We start from the raw sequence: 17,140 nt of genomic DNA on the forward strand, positions 1-17,140 counted from the left end.
AGACAGTGAAAATCCCAAACCTTCAACCCAGAACTGAACGTTTTAAAGGAACTGCATCCAATTGATCTTTTTCTAAAAGCATGTTTTATGAATTCACAAACATAAAGTGGCAAAACTAAATTCACTCGATCCTTTAAGTCGGTTATGCAGTTTGATCTCTGGCTCTTCTGATCACAAATGGTGAATTTAAGATTTAGTACCTGAAATTTTATAGAGGATTTTACATCATCTTCCTGCATCAAGCTCTTATCTTCGATTACTTGATACACAGTGGCCATAAAAAAGTCACAAGAATGACTAGAAAATATAATCATGTGGTTTGGATGGAAAACAAAACTCATCTTTTGATACTCAGGCGTGTTTATTGACCTAAGTTTGCCTTGTCTACTGTAACCGGCTCATATCTGTTTGTTCAGAGTTTCCAGCTTTATCACCTGACAGCTTTTGTAAACAGCTCTATCGCATCTGACACTAAATGACATAATCCTTCTTAGAAACTAAACCATCAGTTTCCAAGAACTTAACTGTGACAACATTTTGTTTCTTTTTCAATGCACTTGCTATTTTTTCCATACCAGATTTTGCAGAGTAAAGGTTTTATATATTTTGGATCATCCTTCAGGGTTCTGCTCAGGTAAGAAATACGATCCGGGTTGTCTTTTTCACTGCACTGTGGAAACATGGCAGATCAGGCGGAAAGTTGTGGAGAAATGTAAGGTCGGATTTTGTTAAAAACAAACAAACAAACAAACTCACAAAGCTCTGGTTATCAGAAAATGACCAGACCAAAAGAGCAGCAGTAAAAGAAGGAGCCAGTAACTCTGGAGAAGCTGCACGGGTCCACTGCAAAACTCGTCCACACAACAACTTCTACTTGTGCACTCAATAAATTTAGAAACAAAAAGAAGAGAGCAATTGTTGAAAGACAGTGTCAGAGTTTGACTCCAAACTCTGTTTGGACTCAGGCAGCGCAAACATGTGGACGAAACTGTTCCAGTCAAATGAAACTGAAACAAATATATATATATTTTCCTTATGTGCATGACTCTATAGGTGTGGTGGAAGAAACTAACAGTGCACATTATCCTGAACTCATTCCCTAAGCCCATTTAAGAAAATATACAAAACTTGGAAATCTGTTCACAAATGCCACCAAAGGTAGTAGAGGCTCCCAGAGATTTGCAGCTTTAATTGCAGTGAAAGGTAGTTATTTAACTGACATAAAATCCTAATAAAACACATTAAATCTTGTTTTAAAGTGGTATAAACACGACTGCATGGTACTTTTACCTACAAAAGGCTTCCCTTATGTCTTAGCAACTAATTCAATTTGGGGAAACACAAGTTGCATTAACTTAGAAAATATAACTAAATAATACTGCATTGCTAAATGTTTAAGTTTTTCTCTAAATAACTGCAAGAATCTGACTTGCATATGTAAAATTTCAACACGTTTGCATTTATTTCAAACGCGATATTTCTGTCACTCAAATCGAGGCGCAACTGCGACCCCTGCTGGTCGTTCGCGTAAAGCCAGTCACGCCTAGAAAACGGCGGCATTTCCCTCCATCAGCTTTAAATCGGCTCCTGTATTGATTTCTTGAAAGTGTCCTGTTTTATCTGAACTTCACGAAACGATGTGGTGATGACTGTGAGCGCAGGCACCTGAATGCATCATCTGATATAAAGATAATTGCACTTTGAAGAAACAAAGCCTTCTTGTACTTGCACAGCCAGTTTGGTGAGTTTCCTCTATTTAACTGATTCTCTTCCATTGCTTAGGCTGCTCTACATTCTGTTGTTAACACACATGCAATAACCTTTGCCCCAATGTTGTCAGGTGGAGGATTAAATTTCTTTTGTTGCTGTGTTTGTTAGTATAATCCTCAATCTTTGATGTGCTGTTGGTAAATGCCCCATCAGTCCATATATTGTGAAATATTAGGAAATGTATTCTATCCAAAAGAAAAAAGAAGGAAAACAATGTGATTGTAGGTAACATCTAGATAACATGTGGGAGATTTATGCACTCAAATATATTGTGATGTAGCAAAACTAAAAAGATGCGTAATAACTGGCAGCAGGATGCAAGTAAGTAACTGTGGGATATTTTTACTGCAGCAGTAAAAATATTTGCAGTATCAGTACAGAATATTATAAATGAAGAGAGTAAACTGTACCAGTGAAAGTAAGTGTGCAGTAGCAACTGTCTTTTGAGTTATAGCATTTACATGCATAATTGCTTGATTTAGTTTTATATGATATTGTACTTTTATCATTTGTTTTTAGATTTTTGGGGGAGAAATTACAATTAATCTGGTTTTAATAATAGATAAAACATTTTAAAAAAAATAGTCAAAATAGCATTTCAATATCCATTATAATACAATAAATCCTTAGTCCATCTAATCCACTGGAAAATAATGATATTATTGTAGTTGTAAACATTTTAGATATCAAATGTTTTAATTACAGGACTTGTTAAACATTTTCTTACACATTGCTGTTTTGTAAACTTGCAAACTGGAAGATATTACTGTGTACTTTTATATAAAATGTGCCCATATTCAACAAAGACTTTACAGAATATATCAGTATGTCAATAAACATTGCATTCACATATTCATGATGAAACCGCTGATGTTGTACCGACTTTTGTTGGAGAAAAGTCCAAAATCTTACTTTCCAGCAGAATCAGGCCTAAATCTCCGCGAAGACGAAAGGAAAAGGTCAAATCGATCACAGATGCGGTAAAATACAATCACTTAATGCAAGTTTTTCCATGTGGATCTTGCTGGACTCCCAGCTGGAGCAGCATCGCTTTCCGCCTCTAGGGGGAGTACCGAGTGGGAATGAGTGGCGAGAGCAGCAGCAGCAGCAGCGCCTGGGCTGAACCGAGCTGAGTCAAAACAGCCGAACTCAGAGACCGACACACCGGAACTGAACGCGGCTTCAAAAAACAAAACTATAGCATCGAAAGCAAAGTAAACGTGGTATACAAACATGATTTTTCGGAGTCTCAATAAAACTATTAGCAGGATCCTGCAGAAACCTCTTAAAGAGCCGGCGCTTCACATTTATAAGCAGCAAAGGTCAAGTCAAAGTTTATTTATACAGGATATTTTTTTATATGAAAAACTATTTGCCAAAGAACTACACAGATTAAAATATCAAGTAAGCAAACAATGAAGCAAAGAGGACAGGCAAGAAAATTCTCCAACTTAATCTACGTCAGGTCTGTAAAGGTATTTGCAGAAAATAATGGAGGAATCAACATTACAGCCCAAGTTTTTCTTGGCCATAAGAAAATTGAGAGGCACAAAATCTCACTGGATGTGAGAGTGAAAGTTGTGTTGGACACATTTTGCACATACAAAATGTGTCCAACATTTTAGACTAAAAAAAGTGTTTGGCCGTAAATGTTGCAGTTGCTGCAGCACATGTTTTTATGCTGCCATTGAGTTGGAATTTAATTTACCCACTGCCATCACTTATTGATCTTTGATTTGACTATCAAAAAGTGTCACTAAGACAAAAAAAATGAGACTTTACCACCTGTTACCTTCATTAATACACATCAAATATGTTGATCCGTATTGTCGATACCTCATTCATGCAGAAGAATGAGGTAGTTCCCGTCGATCCCAGTGTCATTCGAGTGGAAATGAGGTTGCCTGCAGCCAACATTTGACCATGATTTCCTGTCATTGTCCAGAAATCTGTCTGACCGAGGAGCATTAGTTATGATGAATCTGCAATGTTGATGAAGGTTCCGTTCCTAAGATAAGAGGCGTGAACTTCGGGACAAATTGGGACCGCTGATTGGTGACAAACCTTCTGGAACAGGGGTGGGCTACTCCAGGCCTCGAGGGTCGGTCTCCTGCAACGTTTAGATGTGTCTCTACTTCAAGACACCTGAGTCAAATAATGAGGTCATTGGCAGGACTCTGGAGAACCTGACTGCATTTCGGAGGTGATTCAGTGATTTAATTCAGCTGTGTTGGACCAGGGAGACATCCAAGAGTTGCAGGACACCGGCTCTCGAGGACCAGGATCGCCCACCCCTGATCTAGAATAATTGACAAATGCTATCAAACAGGTGGTGTTATTTTGAAAGATAATAAATGGAATATTGAGCAATATATTTGATATGCATTGATGATTTTAGTGAGGGCACTTGATTTCACAACTGTTGAGTTGGTATAAGATATCTTTATGCTGTTTTTAAGCTCTTTGATGACCCAGTTGCTGAAATAAACGTGAGTCACAAATCATTATAAAACCGAATAAGCACAACGGAATGAATCAGACTTTAATTATAAGCCTTATCTATGAGACTGTGCATGTGTCAATCACGGGTGAGTCTTTTATTTTGAAAAGTATTATCGGATGTGCTACGCTTGCGTTTTCCCCGCCTTGACAGTGGAGCTTGAAGCCGAGAGGGTCAGGGGGAGGAGAGGCAAGTGAGTGTGGAGCGAGAATACGACAGGAGAAGATCCTCCACAGGGTGACCAATTTAACCGAGCCATCCTTGACCAGTGTGGCTACAAATGCTCCTCCACCCTGGCCGCGCCGACCGACCAGCGCGGAGAATCGGATTGTCAGCTGCAGTCGTGTCCGGGAATAGAAACAGAAGATGATCACAGTGAGTCCGTTTTTTCTGTCCTTTTATTTCCCCCTCTCTTTCCCTTCTCTGGAATTACCGCCGCACGCTGCAGGCCGAAATAAACCACATACCGTATGTGTCATACAAACGCGCCATACGCGATTTCTCTCTGGGCGGCTTTGTGCGCGTCCGCCGCCTCTCCGCCGAGCGCCTCATTTGTGCCGGAGAGAATGACATAGCTGGCGACAGACCCTGCGAGGCCTCCGCTCTCACATTAGTGGCGGCGGCGAAAGGATTCACGGTCAGTACATGTTCTCCACTGGCGGACAGCAACAAAATCTCTGCGCTTGTGTTTTGCGGGGAAGGTAGAGGAGGATGAGACGCATCGCTGCGCGTTTGCGCTTCTTGGTGCAGTTGACGGCTCTGGAGGGTGTTAAAACAGGCAATTCTCTCTATGACAACTTCAAACTAAAGCGTCCCAAAATGGGTTGGATTTTTTTTTCTTCTTCCAAGAGCATGCTTGTTCCTCCATCTTCTGGCTGATGCTGAGGAATGTGCAGCATTATAATAACTTGTTTTTGTCCCGGGTTCTTCATGTTTTGTCGGTGCACTTAATCCTGGGAGTGCATCGCGCTGCTGCAGACTGAAGGACACTGACTGCAGCTAACACACAATGCGTGCATCTCTGACTGAAGAGGCGTGTTTGTGTCCTGACTCGGGAATGGTTTTTCTGGTCCCTGCTGTGGTTGTCACATAGGCCACGGTGTTATGTAACAGGAAACCTACGCTGTTTGAATGCGGGCCCCTCGCTCTCTCATTCTCTCTCTCTCTTTCTCTCTCTCACGCACGCACACACACCCCAACACACACACACGGCCTTGCCTGCGCGTGCACGGCATCCAGACACCAGAGCCGCAGCAGATGCAGGGACGGAAAACCAGAATAAGAATTAAATTAAGGAGTTTTTAATTTCCTTCAGAGGGTTTTGCATCTGCATCATCTGGGTGAGAAGTGACCCGGGGACAGAGGGGTGCACGCGCGAAATGAATGAGTCAGTGCGCGCTGTTTGCGGCCAGCGTCCGGTTGAAAAATGCCCCCTTAGAGCAATGGTCACCCACCTACCCTGCCCTCCTCTGCCTTCCTTGTTCTCCCACTGCTCCCCTTTTAGCAGAGTGGACGGAGAGCTGAGCCAGGCACCAAGCAAGCGACTGGCAGAGCCGCGACGCGAGGCTGGCAAATGGGTATGAGCTGGTCGACCTTGTGCTGGGGGAGGAAGCGAGGGACGCAGACGGGGAGGCAGAGGTGGGAAGAGAGCGAAGAGGAGGGGCGGGAGGGGAGGTACTGGTTCCCCTTGAATCTTGTCGATCCAGCGAAAGGAGGAGGAGGAGGAGGGGTGCTGGACGAAAGAAAAGCGAAATACGGCGAGAAGAAGCTGTTTTTCTCTGCAACGAGGCAGCGAAGCTTCGTCTCTCTGCAGCCGCGGAGAGAGACGATCTGGTCGACTGGTGGCCCGGGAAGATCCACCATATGCGGCCTGTTCGTGATCCAATCAGAAACCCGCACTGTGCATTTCTATTATTACCCACGCTGATCAGGCATGACATTGTGACCACTGGCAGGTGGAGTGAACACACTGATTAGTATCTGTTTCATCAGGACATCAGCAGGTGAACATTTTGTTCTTAAAGTTGATGTGTTGCAGGAAAAACTGGCAGCTGTAAAGATTTAAACGAATCTGAAGAACTGGATCTCTGCATGGTCAATATCAAATCTGTGCTAAAGAGTTTCTGAACGCAATATTTACTAGGTAATAAATCTGAAGTGCAATTCAATAAAGCTTTGCATGCTGATGATGCATTTGACCAGTTGACCAAATTCAACACACTAAGGTTTGGGGTTTCTTTTCTATTGTTATGATGGGAAGAAAGTGAAATTATGGCTTATTTGTAGCACTATGGTCGTCAGAATATTACCCAGGTAGTAATTGCTTGTTTCCCCAAAGTTAGAAGGGGACTGAAATATAAATTGCTGAAATAAGGAAAAAAGGCAGACCCATTGGACTCGATACAATGGATGAAATGCTGTATCTGAGATTGCCAAAGACATTGATGCTGATTCTTATTAAAAAACGACACAATATCGAATGCATCACAGTTTTCAAGTTTTACATTTTCCCAATAAATAACATTTGAAGTATGTAATGCGCAAGGTCGACGCTATGAAGCTAACCGGTAAACAACCACCCCCCACTGCGAAGAGAGAAGCACTGACCTGAACAAGATGTTAATTTAATATTTGGGAGTGTGGCCAACACCGATTTTGTTCACTTCCTCTGCTGCTTTGTTGAAAGGCAAGCTACAATTCGAAAACGGCGCAGAAAATTGACTTCATCGTTGTGTTCGCTGATTGACCCGATTGAAATTAAACCGGAGGAATCCCAGTGAATGGGAGAAATCCCAGGTAGTGCTGTAAGGGAGATCTGAATCAAGCAGAATTGCACAGGAAGGTAGCCTGGCTGTTGATAGACAGTGAGGATTTGCACAACATTGTCCTGGGAAGCCTTGGGTCCCATCCCCAGTTTGGATTTTGCGTGACACATAAACACCTTCCAAGGCATCGTTTCATCCATCCTTTCATGGAATCAGTATCGCCGATGGCTGTAGCGTCCTGCTGCAAAACAGAGCAAAAATTATTTGAGAAACACAACATATGAATGTTGACTTGCCTTTCAATTTTGCAGATTTCCATTCAGTTTAGCATTTGTGAAATGTGCTGGATATAGATATTTTAAAGTAAAAAGTACTAGAAAGTTCTGCTGCTACTATCTTTGTCAGCTACGGGTGGGCATTTAACATATCACTTATTGTGAAAAGGTTTGAGATAAATTTTGGTTAATGGAAATATATCTGACTAAAATGTCAGTTTCTTTGTTTATTTTACAAAAAAACACTTTTAAGTGTTTATTTTGTCTTACAGATCAGAGCTACTGTCAGTAGACAGTGCCATTAATGTCTGCTTGATCAGCTATATAAGAATTGCATACATGTCTGGGTCCACCCATCTGTCCATCCTTACATTCCTCTTCCTAATTTTTCTCCACACATCTCTGGAAAACTCAAGGGAATCAAGCAGAAAGTATTTATATTTAAATTTTTATTTTGGGCCACATCAAGATCATGAACGTTCTCATAGGGCCAGAATATATTGGTAAAACCCATGAACAAAATATTAAAATATTAGTAAACAGCTGTGTACCTCCATGATATTGCAAATTTTTTTTGCAGTCAAAATTGATGATTTTGTGGTGGTATTTTAAAAATATTTGCTAGAAATTTTGTGATATTTGCACTTGTGTAAGACAGTACATATGACTTTTTGTTACTGGCCGTATCAGTGATGAACTGCAATTTGACATCCAGTAAGCCAGAGGCAGCAGTGCAGTCGCATAACTGCAATATTTTTTTCAAGAAAATTTCACTTACACTCACAGTTATGCATCGAAACGAAAAAGTGAGGTGATTTGTTGAACTTTTACAGAATTGTGAAAACTGTTCGGACTAACTGGTGTAATTTGGCATTACATAAATAAAAACCTGCTTTTATTTGGCTGATAAAATAAGATGTAGGCTCACAACTGATGCTTCTTTTTATGTGTCCTCCTGGTCTAGAGGGCCAGAAAAAGCTGCAAAGGGCTGGATTTGGCCCCCGGACCTCGAGTTTGACACGTGGCTTAGAGCTTTGGTTTCTGGTTCATCTCAACAGAGCAGACACACAGATTACTGCAAACAAAGTTCTAATCTGTCTACCCATCCTTCTTGTTCTTTATCCAACACCTCTGCTTCAGAATAACCTCCAACATTGCATTGTATTGAAGTGCAATGCATATTTTTAGAGTAATATTTTTAAAACACATAATCCATAGTGCCAAAATCCTCTGCAGTAACCTCTGATGTGGATGAAACCCTGACATCCTGACTTTCTGGATGTTTCTATTTGTACTTTTTATTTCGGCCCACAGGCCTGCAGAGTCTGTCACTGTGAATAAAACATTATGGTTTTGACAATGTCCTGCTGTCTGGCAGCTTTTATCTGGATGTTTTTACTTGTCTGTTTATCATTGATTGAGATTATAAACAGAGCTTTGGGTAGTCCATCTGTTCTTTTTTTTGTCCTGGCTGACTCCAAAATACGTTGTTTTTAGAGAGGTTATATCAGAGAATGGGTCATGCTGGAGTCAAAAAGGATGAACTTATGCCCACAAATAGCATCTGAAAAATAAAACGACTGTAGCTTCTGCTTTGCTGCTAAAATTTGGAGGTTGTTTTCCAACAAAACTGTCTTACAGTTTGCTACTACAAAAGTAGGAAATGCAATTTATGGAAATTTGTGTAGTATATGCATGACAATTAAATGCAATTTCAATTTATTTGCTGTCTTAGAAATAAGTTGTGTATCAGAACTCAAGAGGGCTATCTCCCCCAAAAAATATCTGCTTTAATTTTCAGATCCTGATTTGACCTCTTATATGTTAATTTATTGTTAAAACATGATGACACATCTATTTATCAACTCGTCACTCTTCTGTATGTTTGACTTTCTTCCCTCCAGAGCCAACAGAAGCCGTGGAGATAGGCCTGGCACTCGAGTCTTATTTAAATTAGGCTCTGTTTGTTGGGTGTGGCACCGCCATCTGGAGTTTGGTGTGTCAGTCGGCCCGCTGTTTACTCCCAGCCTCCGGCCGTGCGACACGGCGCCTGCAAACCTCTCCTCTCTTTGTCAAAATTTCGTCCAGGGGGATAAATGAGTGAACCGGTCGTAAGGGAAAGGGCTGGAACATGTACCAGAACCCTGACAGGTAAACACACGGCTCCTACAGGTAGGGCTGGGCGGTGATTTGATTTCGATCGACTAATTGAATTTTTAGATTTCGAAGAATTAATTTCTAAAAAAATTGTATCGTTTTTCACTTTGGGTTTCAACAGTTTAGAGTCGGCACTTCCAGAGCTGCCATCTTGTTTGGCAAACGTGTTTTACGGCTTTTATTTACTTTCACTTTGAATTCAATTAATGGCGGATTAAAAAAAAAAAAAAATTATTAATTAGGAGAAATAAGTTGTAATATCACAAGACAAAAGTAGTCCAGGATGAAAAATGACAAAAAAAAATTACATAAAGATCATTGAGCATCTTGTGAAACAATACATTTAAGATTTACACATAGTATTTAAAACTTATTAGAAATAGTTAATCTTTTAACACATCAGCATCAAATCATTATTACTAGCATTACTAGTCATATTTAACAATAATAAAAATTCTGAAGGACATATTTTTTGTATCAACAATGTAGGTTTCTGCTTGTGGAACAAAATAGGTAATAATAGATTTAATTATGTATTTAACCTAAGTTTACTGTATTTTTCCATGTCTGTCTTGTTTGCTTTTTGTTGGATGTTTTATGTTTTTTTTTTGTAATTTGAATTTTTTTTTTTTGATGTAAAGAAATATGTGGATGTCTGGAAGAGTAGAGGCAGCATTGATGTCACTAAATGTGGATCCTAAATAAACTGATAAACTAAACTAAATTAAACTAAACTAAACTAACAACAAACTACTGAACTTATTGTTGAACTAAGCTGTTCATATCAGACTCTATCAAAGCGTTTTTCAAATTGAAAGAAAACTTTCAAGATGTTTTTTTTCTGGTACAATTATTTTGTCTATATTCTTGCAATTATACATCCTCATAGCTGACCCTAATAATCAGTCATTCAACTCAGAGAATGTAAGATTGACAGAGTTTCCCCCAGAAAACATGTTAAGCCTGGCAGTAAAAGGGTGTGATTTTGAGTGAAATAATGTTATGCATTATAGGAAGGAACTATTGACCTTACAGACAATAGTTAAACACTAATTCTAACATTTTTAAAAAGACAAATGTAAAATAAATTAAAATTTTAATAAATAAACAATTCTTAGCTTGGTGGGGGCAAAAGTAAAAGCCTGGTGGCCCGCCAGGCTTATAATACACCGGGGGAAACCATGATTAAAATGAAAGACGATTTAAAAAAAAATTATTTTCAGCCATTTGTAATTTAATTTGTGAAATCGATTAAAATAGAAGCCAACAGGAAAATAATCTGAGATAAATTTTTAAGCCGTAATGCCCAGCCCTACCAAGAGGACGTCAAAGAAGGGTAAAGGCGTCATGTTGTCCAACGTAGCTTCAATGCTAACTCTTGTTTGTCTGCTCAAACAGAATGTCCTGGTTCAGTGGTCTCCTAGTTGCCAGAGTGGATGACCGCAAGACTGCGTGGGGTGAACGCAATGGCAAGAAGTCCAAACGGAAGGGAGGCTCTTCTCTCTGCAGCCCGCGTTACATGAGCTGTCTGCGGGACCCGGATGCTATGGAGCCCCCTTCCGGAGCCCCCCTACCTCAGCACCATCGTGGGGTGGTGGCCGGGGCTATCGGAGGCGGGGGGAACTTCGGCGTCCGCTGCGGATGGCAGGAGGATCATTACGGCAAGAGGGGAGGGGCAACTGGGGAAGGGGTGGGGCTGAAATCAGTTGACTTGGGCTTCGAGGATGGCGAATTGAAAGGCAGGAAAGGGGGATGCAACGGAGGAAGCGGCGACATGGGAGATGAGAGTCCCAACGGGGCAGGAGGCGTGGTGACGGCGGCAGACTGCTGGCTCAGGGTGGTGCGTGTATTCCAGTCGAAAAAATTCCAGTCCCGCAAACTGGAACGCCTTTACCAGCGTTACTTCTTTAGGCTGAACCAGAGCTCCTTGACCATGCTCATGGGGGTGCTTGTGATCGTGTGCGGCATCATGCTGACCTTCCACTGTGTCCATGCCGCTCCGGACGTGGCCTTCTCATCAGCCCTGTCTGTGGCCATGGCTCTCTTCATGGCTCTCATGGTGGTTTGCAATCGCAACGGCTTCCACCAGGACTACATGTGGATGGTCAGTTACCTGGTGATTGGAGTCCTGCTGTCGGTGCAGGTGTTCGGAGTCTTCATGGTGGCGCCCAGGAGTGCTTCAGAAGGAATCTGGTGGTCTGTGTTCTTTATCTACATCATCTATACGCTGCTTCCCGTCAGAATGAGGGCTGCGGTGCTGAGTGGAGCGGTGCTGTCCATCATTCATGTGGTGACCACATGGCAGATGAACCAGGAAGACAAGTTCCTCTGGAAACAGGTACGACCCATTTAATTTCTCTGCTGTCTGCCTGGTTATTAAACATGAACTGAAAAGATGTCAAATTACTTTGTCAGCTGCAAATATGAGAAGTTTTTCCAGGGGAATTAAGAAATTCAGATCTCCAGATCAACCTATATTATGTATAGATGCAGGTGTAACAAAATAACATTGTTACAGTTGGATGGTTTTCATCTCCCGACACTCACGTGGATTGTTTTTGCACCTGATAATTCATTAGACTTGTTTCGATAGGAAACCAAAGTTGCAGTTTTGCTCCATTTTCAAACTGCAATGTGTCAAAAAAACTTTGAAAAACCTGTTTACCCTCTTAACCTGTGGCGGCGCTGTAAAAGCAACTACTGACGGAAATGACATGAAAACATGAGTACAAGTTCCTTCTTCACAAAATGTAAACAAAAATGGAATAGCGCCAGATTTCATTGGTTGTCCGATTTTGCTTTTGTCTTTGGTAAACGACCAAAAGCCATTTCTCTCACTGGCATTAGACTCTTACGTTTGATTTGGTTGGATTTACCCAGAATGCCCTGCTCTAAAGTTCGGCTCCTGCTTTTCGGAGCAGACCCCGTTCTGCTTTGCGTTCAAACAATTCACTTCAACCAAATCGAGACCTAGGATGTATGAGCTTTGTTCGCTCTTTTGGCCCACATCTTTTGGCCCACATCAGAACTTTGTTACGAATTCACACCTCCCCAAATGAATCACACTTTCATAGTTCAATCAAAATCAAAATTTTGACTGAAGTGGACCAAACTGGGCTGGTGAGAATTCACCCTAAATGGTAAGAACCACAAAGGACCACTTGACAACTGAACTCTTTAGGTGACGCGTTGACATTCTTTTGATTTGTGAGGTGTTTTTCAAATTAACTTTTCTGTAAGAACTTCTCAATCTTTTAACATACACATTTTCTACTGAAAGTCTTAAGTTTTAATAGATCATATTTTCACCCTGTTGGATAAAGTCTCAATGTAGATGGTGCCGAAAATTGAATAATTTGAATCTTTGAATTTTGATCACAATTTAACATTTTCAATCAAAGCAAGATTTCCTTATAATGCTCAGCACTAATACCCAATATATATTTAAACATAAACTTATGAAAACAAAGAAGAAAAATGAAGATGTAATTTGAGGAAAATTACCTATAAAACAACAAGTTGTCTGTAAAAGAAGTGCCTGTTTCTTGTCTGTTGGAGCAATCAGCTATATTACGGCTTCATCCTCTTTTTTTCATATACGAGATCCAACACTTTCCGTTAAAAACAATTACATTAACTACTCGCCTCACATCATTTAGAACTTTTTCCACTGAAAATGAAGACAAAACTTGAGAATCGTTAAATTATGTGTGCAGCTAAACGATTAAAAAATATTTGTCATTAACCAGAACATTTGGATGATGTAGTTGTTGTTTTTTTTGGGAGTTTGTGGGAACAAGCTGTACACAATGTCACGGCTGTAATCTCATCACGCTGTAAAAGTGACGTGTCAAATGTCAAGCCTCCATAGAGATACCTCTTTTCACATCCGGTCTGCATGCAACAACAGCAGCGCTAGTTTCAAGTGGGGTTCCTCACCACTTCATGAATCACTGACCAAAGCCTAATGCCAGTTTTCAGATCAGTTTAGTGAAGGAGTTTTTCAGGCTGCTACGGTTTTGCAGGTTAGCTGGGAAATTTGAAAGTTTTTGCTTTATCAATACCAAAAAATTTAAATGAACAAGGTGATTAATTTATTTTCTTTTTCTGAAAACGCATTGTGGAATATTTGAGTTAAAGGCGTGGGTTTATTAAAATCTATCCCTCTAACATTAATGGACTCTTGACCACGTGGCTTTTTGCCTGGCTACACTGAAACACGGACTTGATATCTACGACGGGGTGATGGTGTGTGAACTGGCAGCGCAGCCGCTGCAGCGTGAACCACTCGGCTGTGATTTGTCACCGTGCCGGAGCTGCGTATTTGGGGCTTACAGGGTCTTGCTGCACAGTGTGCCACTTGTATGTCATGCCAAGGACCTGAGGGCTCGCTGAAGGTCAGTGGGCTGAATGAACCACTCCGGCAGGACAGCAGTGTGTGTTTGCGTGCTGCTCTGTGACAATGGGAGAATACCATGATATGAAGCAGCAACACTCAGATCTCTGTGCTCTTTCACAAGGGACACTTTGTACTTTTCTGCTCTGGTGGGGTGACTGGGGTGAGGCCAGAAGGGAGGACAGAGGGAGCCGCAAAGGGACGGGGGCAGGAGGGTTGTTGTGGCTGTTTGCCTTTTTTACTATCTTAGCTCTTTTACGACAAGTCTTCTCCTCGGAGACAAGTTATGTAAAGCATAACAAGAGGGCCATTAGGTGAAAACAATGGGAGGATATCAGACTTAATGATTGCAGATTGTCCGAGGTCTGCATTCATTATGATATCCTTTCACTTATTTGACCTGCTGCTGAATTCGTTCTCAGCCAACAACTTCATATTGTGACTGTTTATTATAAATTCAATACAAATAAGGGGGCAAACATCAGGGCTTGATGGGAACCTGGTGTTTACAGTGCCGAGTCTAGCCTCCTGCATGATATACCGTGGCGTTATCCATCACAGACTCAGCGTTGTTTGCCATCGTTGAGCGAATGAATGTCATGAGATAGCTGCGGCCCAGCGAGAGCAGCATATCTCTGAGGTCGTCTCTGTATTGTGTGACACGGTTATTACATTGTCATCAATCACCTCTTCATGCTTTTCTGCAAGTATTTCCTCTTTCTCCAATAACTCATTAACCTCAGGGACACTGTAGCGCAGATGAAGGCCATGGATGATTCCAACGCTGAAACGAGGAATCCTTCTGGTTCAGGATGTCTGATTTCACTTCCTGCCTCCCTTTTATAATAAGATAAACAGTGTTTGTTTTACTTCTGTAGCAGACTGGAGAGTCAAAGGGTATTTCAAGAGGAGGGTTTCCCATCGTTTAGATCAAGACTTGGATTTGGTAGAAATACTAAGATTATTCCTAAATAAGAATCGTATGATTCTTATTTTTATTCTGGTTTTTTATGTATTGTTAGTTTTAAGGTCAACTTTTGTACTATGTGGTTTTTATTCTTTTCAGACTGACATATTTTGTGATGTGCATTGCCTCTTTGGAATCAAGTAAACAACATTAGTGACCACATTAAAGCAACAAGTGTAGCAACACGTAGCATATAGCCTATAGAGCAATGCTTAGCAGGCTGTCAACACATTCTAATAATTCAGAATCAAATATTTTTATATTGTCTCGTCACCCATATCAGTGTAGTGTAAAGAACCTCATTTGTTTTTTTTCTCAAGAAATGCTTTTCCATTTTATTTTTTTTTAGCAAGAAATCTGGGCATTCGATTAGCTTAGCCACTTCATTTTGTCCATTTAAGATCCAGCCGCTGAACTTAATGACTGCTTCAAGCTGCAAGAACTCCTTTCTGAATGTTGAGCTTATTAGTTTTTGTTGTTTTTAAAACCAACTTTTTCAGACATGTTTTGTTTGATCTTTGGTTTGTCTTTTTATATAACAGTGACAGTTCATAGGAGCATTCATACTGAAAGAAAATACAAAAAAAAAAAGCTTTTAGATTTAAACCCACATTTCTTGAAGCATGACGACATATATTAGTAACATGCAAAAAGCAACACCAAACATGTACAGTTGTCATAAAATTGGTCATTACCTAATAAAAGTTCACACTGAAAAAAGAAACATAAAAAAATAAGCACCTAAAGTCACAAATATAAGCTTTTTTTCCCCCCCAGATATTAATTTAAGGTAGTTTTCAATAATCTATGTGAACAGTATTGTAAAGTATGGTTATTTGACTGTAGTCTACAAAAAGCATTTTGGTTTATCAGGCTTCATAATTGTCAAATTGGTCCAAACAGCAGTCGGCCATAGTTTGTATCAAAGTCTTCTGAAAACAACAAACAATTAAACCAAAAAAACATATTAGATTTCCGCATTTTCAGCAAATTTATTTGCATCAAAATACTTACCGAGCAAGGAAAAATAACTGACATAATAGACACTTTAAAGATGATGTGCACCAAAAATCTTTGTTGTACGTTTATTTAAACTTACATTGCTAGCCTCTTCTTTAGGAGGTTTGTGGCAGTTTTTCTCTTGCCAAGGTGCAACCAAGATATAAACAGCTCTATTCATGTGACAATTTACTCTAAACATGTGATACTGCATGACTATTATCCAAACTCTCTACACTTTCAGTATTTGCTGAACATTAACTGACAATTTAATCAATAAGCTTTTTGGAGTCTTTGAAAGTGAAATAAATTTCTTGGTGAATACTGTGACCGGTGGGTTTAAATGGGTTAAAACAGGCTCAGAGTTTGTTTAAAAAGCCTTGACAGTGACATGAAAGCTCTGGCTTTTTCTGGCCACTAAAAAGTCTCGTGTCCTTCGTAAAACATGCTTCCTTTACTCTTGGCTGTTTACAAAGTAAGGATTTTAGTGGATACTGTTATTTTCATGTGTTTTTATGTTTGATTTTGGACTCCTTAACATAAATTATTTGTGAGTTTTCAAGACAAATACTTTCAGATCATCAGTTGTAAGTCAAATCAAAGACAAACTGTTCTCACAAAATGAGAATATTTTCTGCTTTTGAGACCAGCACATTCCTCGCATGCTGTTTACCAGAGAAACGTCACCCTCAACAAACGGATCAAAACTTGCCAATATCCTAGAGTTTAAAGGACAAACTTTATCTGACAGGTACAAAACAGCTTGTAGTTCAGTCATTAAACCAATTCTTTGGGCAGACTATTGCCTAATGCAATCAGACAAATCTTGTTACGAAAATGTTGAACCTGATTACAGTGCATTCATGCATGAAAATGAGCATTAGTGTGTTTATTCTGATGGGGATTGCCTGTGTTTTCTTTCTTTTGCTGTTGATGCCAGATGAATCTGTCACGTCGGACCTGCAGCGACTCTTGCGCTCTATCTTGAGGGTCTCTGGTTTGTAAATGTGGACTACTTCACGGTCTACTCCTGAAATTAATGACATTTTGTTCCAACAAGTCAATAATTAGCCATTCGGGCTGAATGATTGTTTCCTTGACTGTACTGCATGTGTGTTTTTACAGCTGGGTGGCCATTCCAGGATCTTATTGTGTGCTTTTCTTCATGCTTGCACAATACAATTCAACACAAAGCCGCCAGCAGCACCTGGAAGTGCAGGAATTATTCATAGAAACCTTTTCTGATGGAGCTGTCCTGTTGGATGCAAGCTTCTCTCATCTATAAGTCTTTTGTTTTCCTGATCTTCAGTT

General features: G+C 40.3%; 1 protein-coding gene across 1 annotated transcript in view; it reads left to right on the top strand.

Moving 5' to 3' along the window:
• Window positions 1-4,399: 4,399 nt before the first annotated feature.
• Window positions 4,400-17,140, top strand: part of LOC129370281 (adenylate cyclase type 6-like) — a 49,140-nt gene continuing 36,399 nt past the window's right edge. The window contains exons 1-3 of the mRNA XM_055046148.1: window positions 4,400-4,645; window positions 9,215-9,461; window positions 10,866-11,805. Of these exons, the coding sequence (XP_054902123.1) occupies window positions 9,442-9,461; window positions 10,866-11,805 (960 nt within the window). The 5' untranslated portion in view covers window positions 4,400-4,645; window positions 9,215-9,441. The remainder of the gene's footprint in view (window positions 4,646-9,214; window positions 9,462-10,865; window positions 11,806-17,140) is intronic.

Source organism: Poeciliopsis prolifica, unplaced genomic scaffold (assembly GCF_027474105.1).
Source record: "Poeciliopsis prolifica strain line A6 unplaced genomic scaffold, Auburn_PproV2 SCAFFOLD023, whole genome shotgun sequence".
NCBI classification, from domain to species: Eukaryota; Metazoa; Chordata; class Actinopteri; order Cyprinodontiformes; family Poeciliidae; genus Poeciliopsis; species Poeciliopsis prolifica.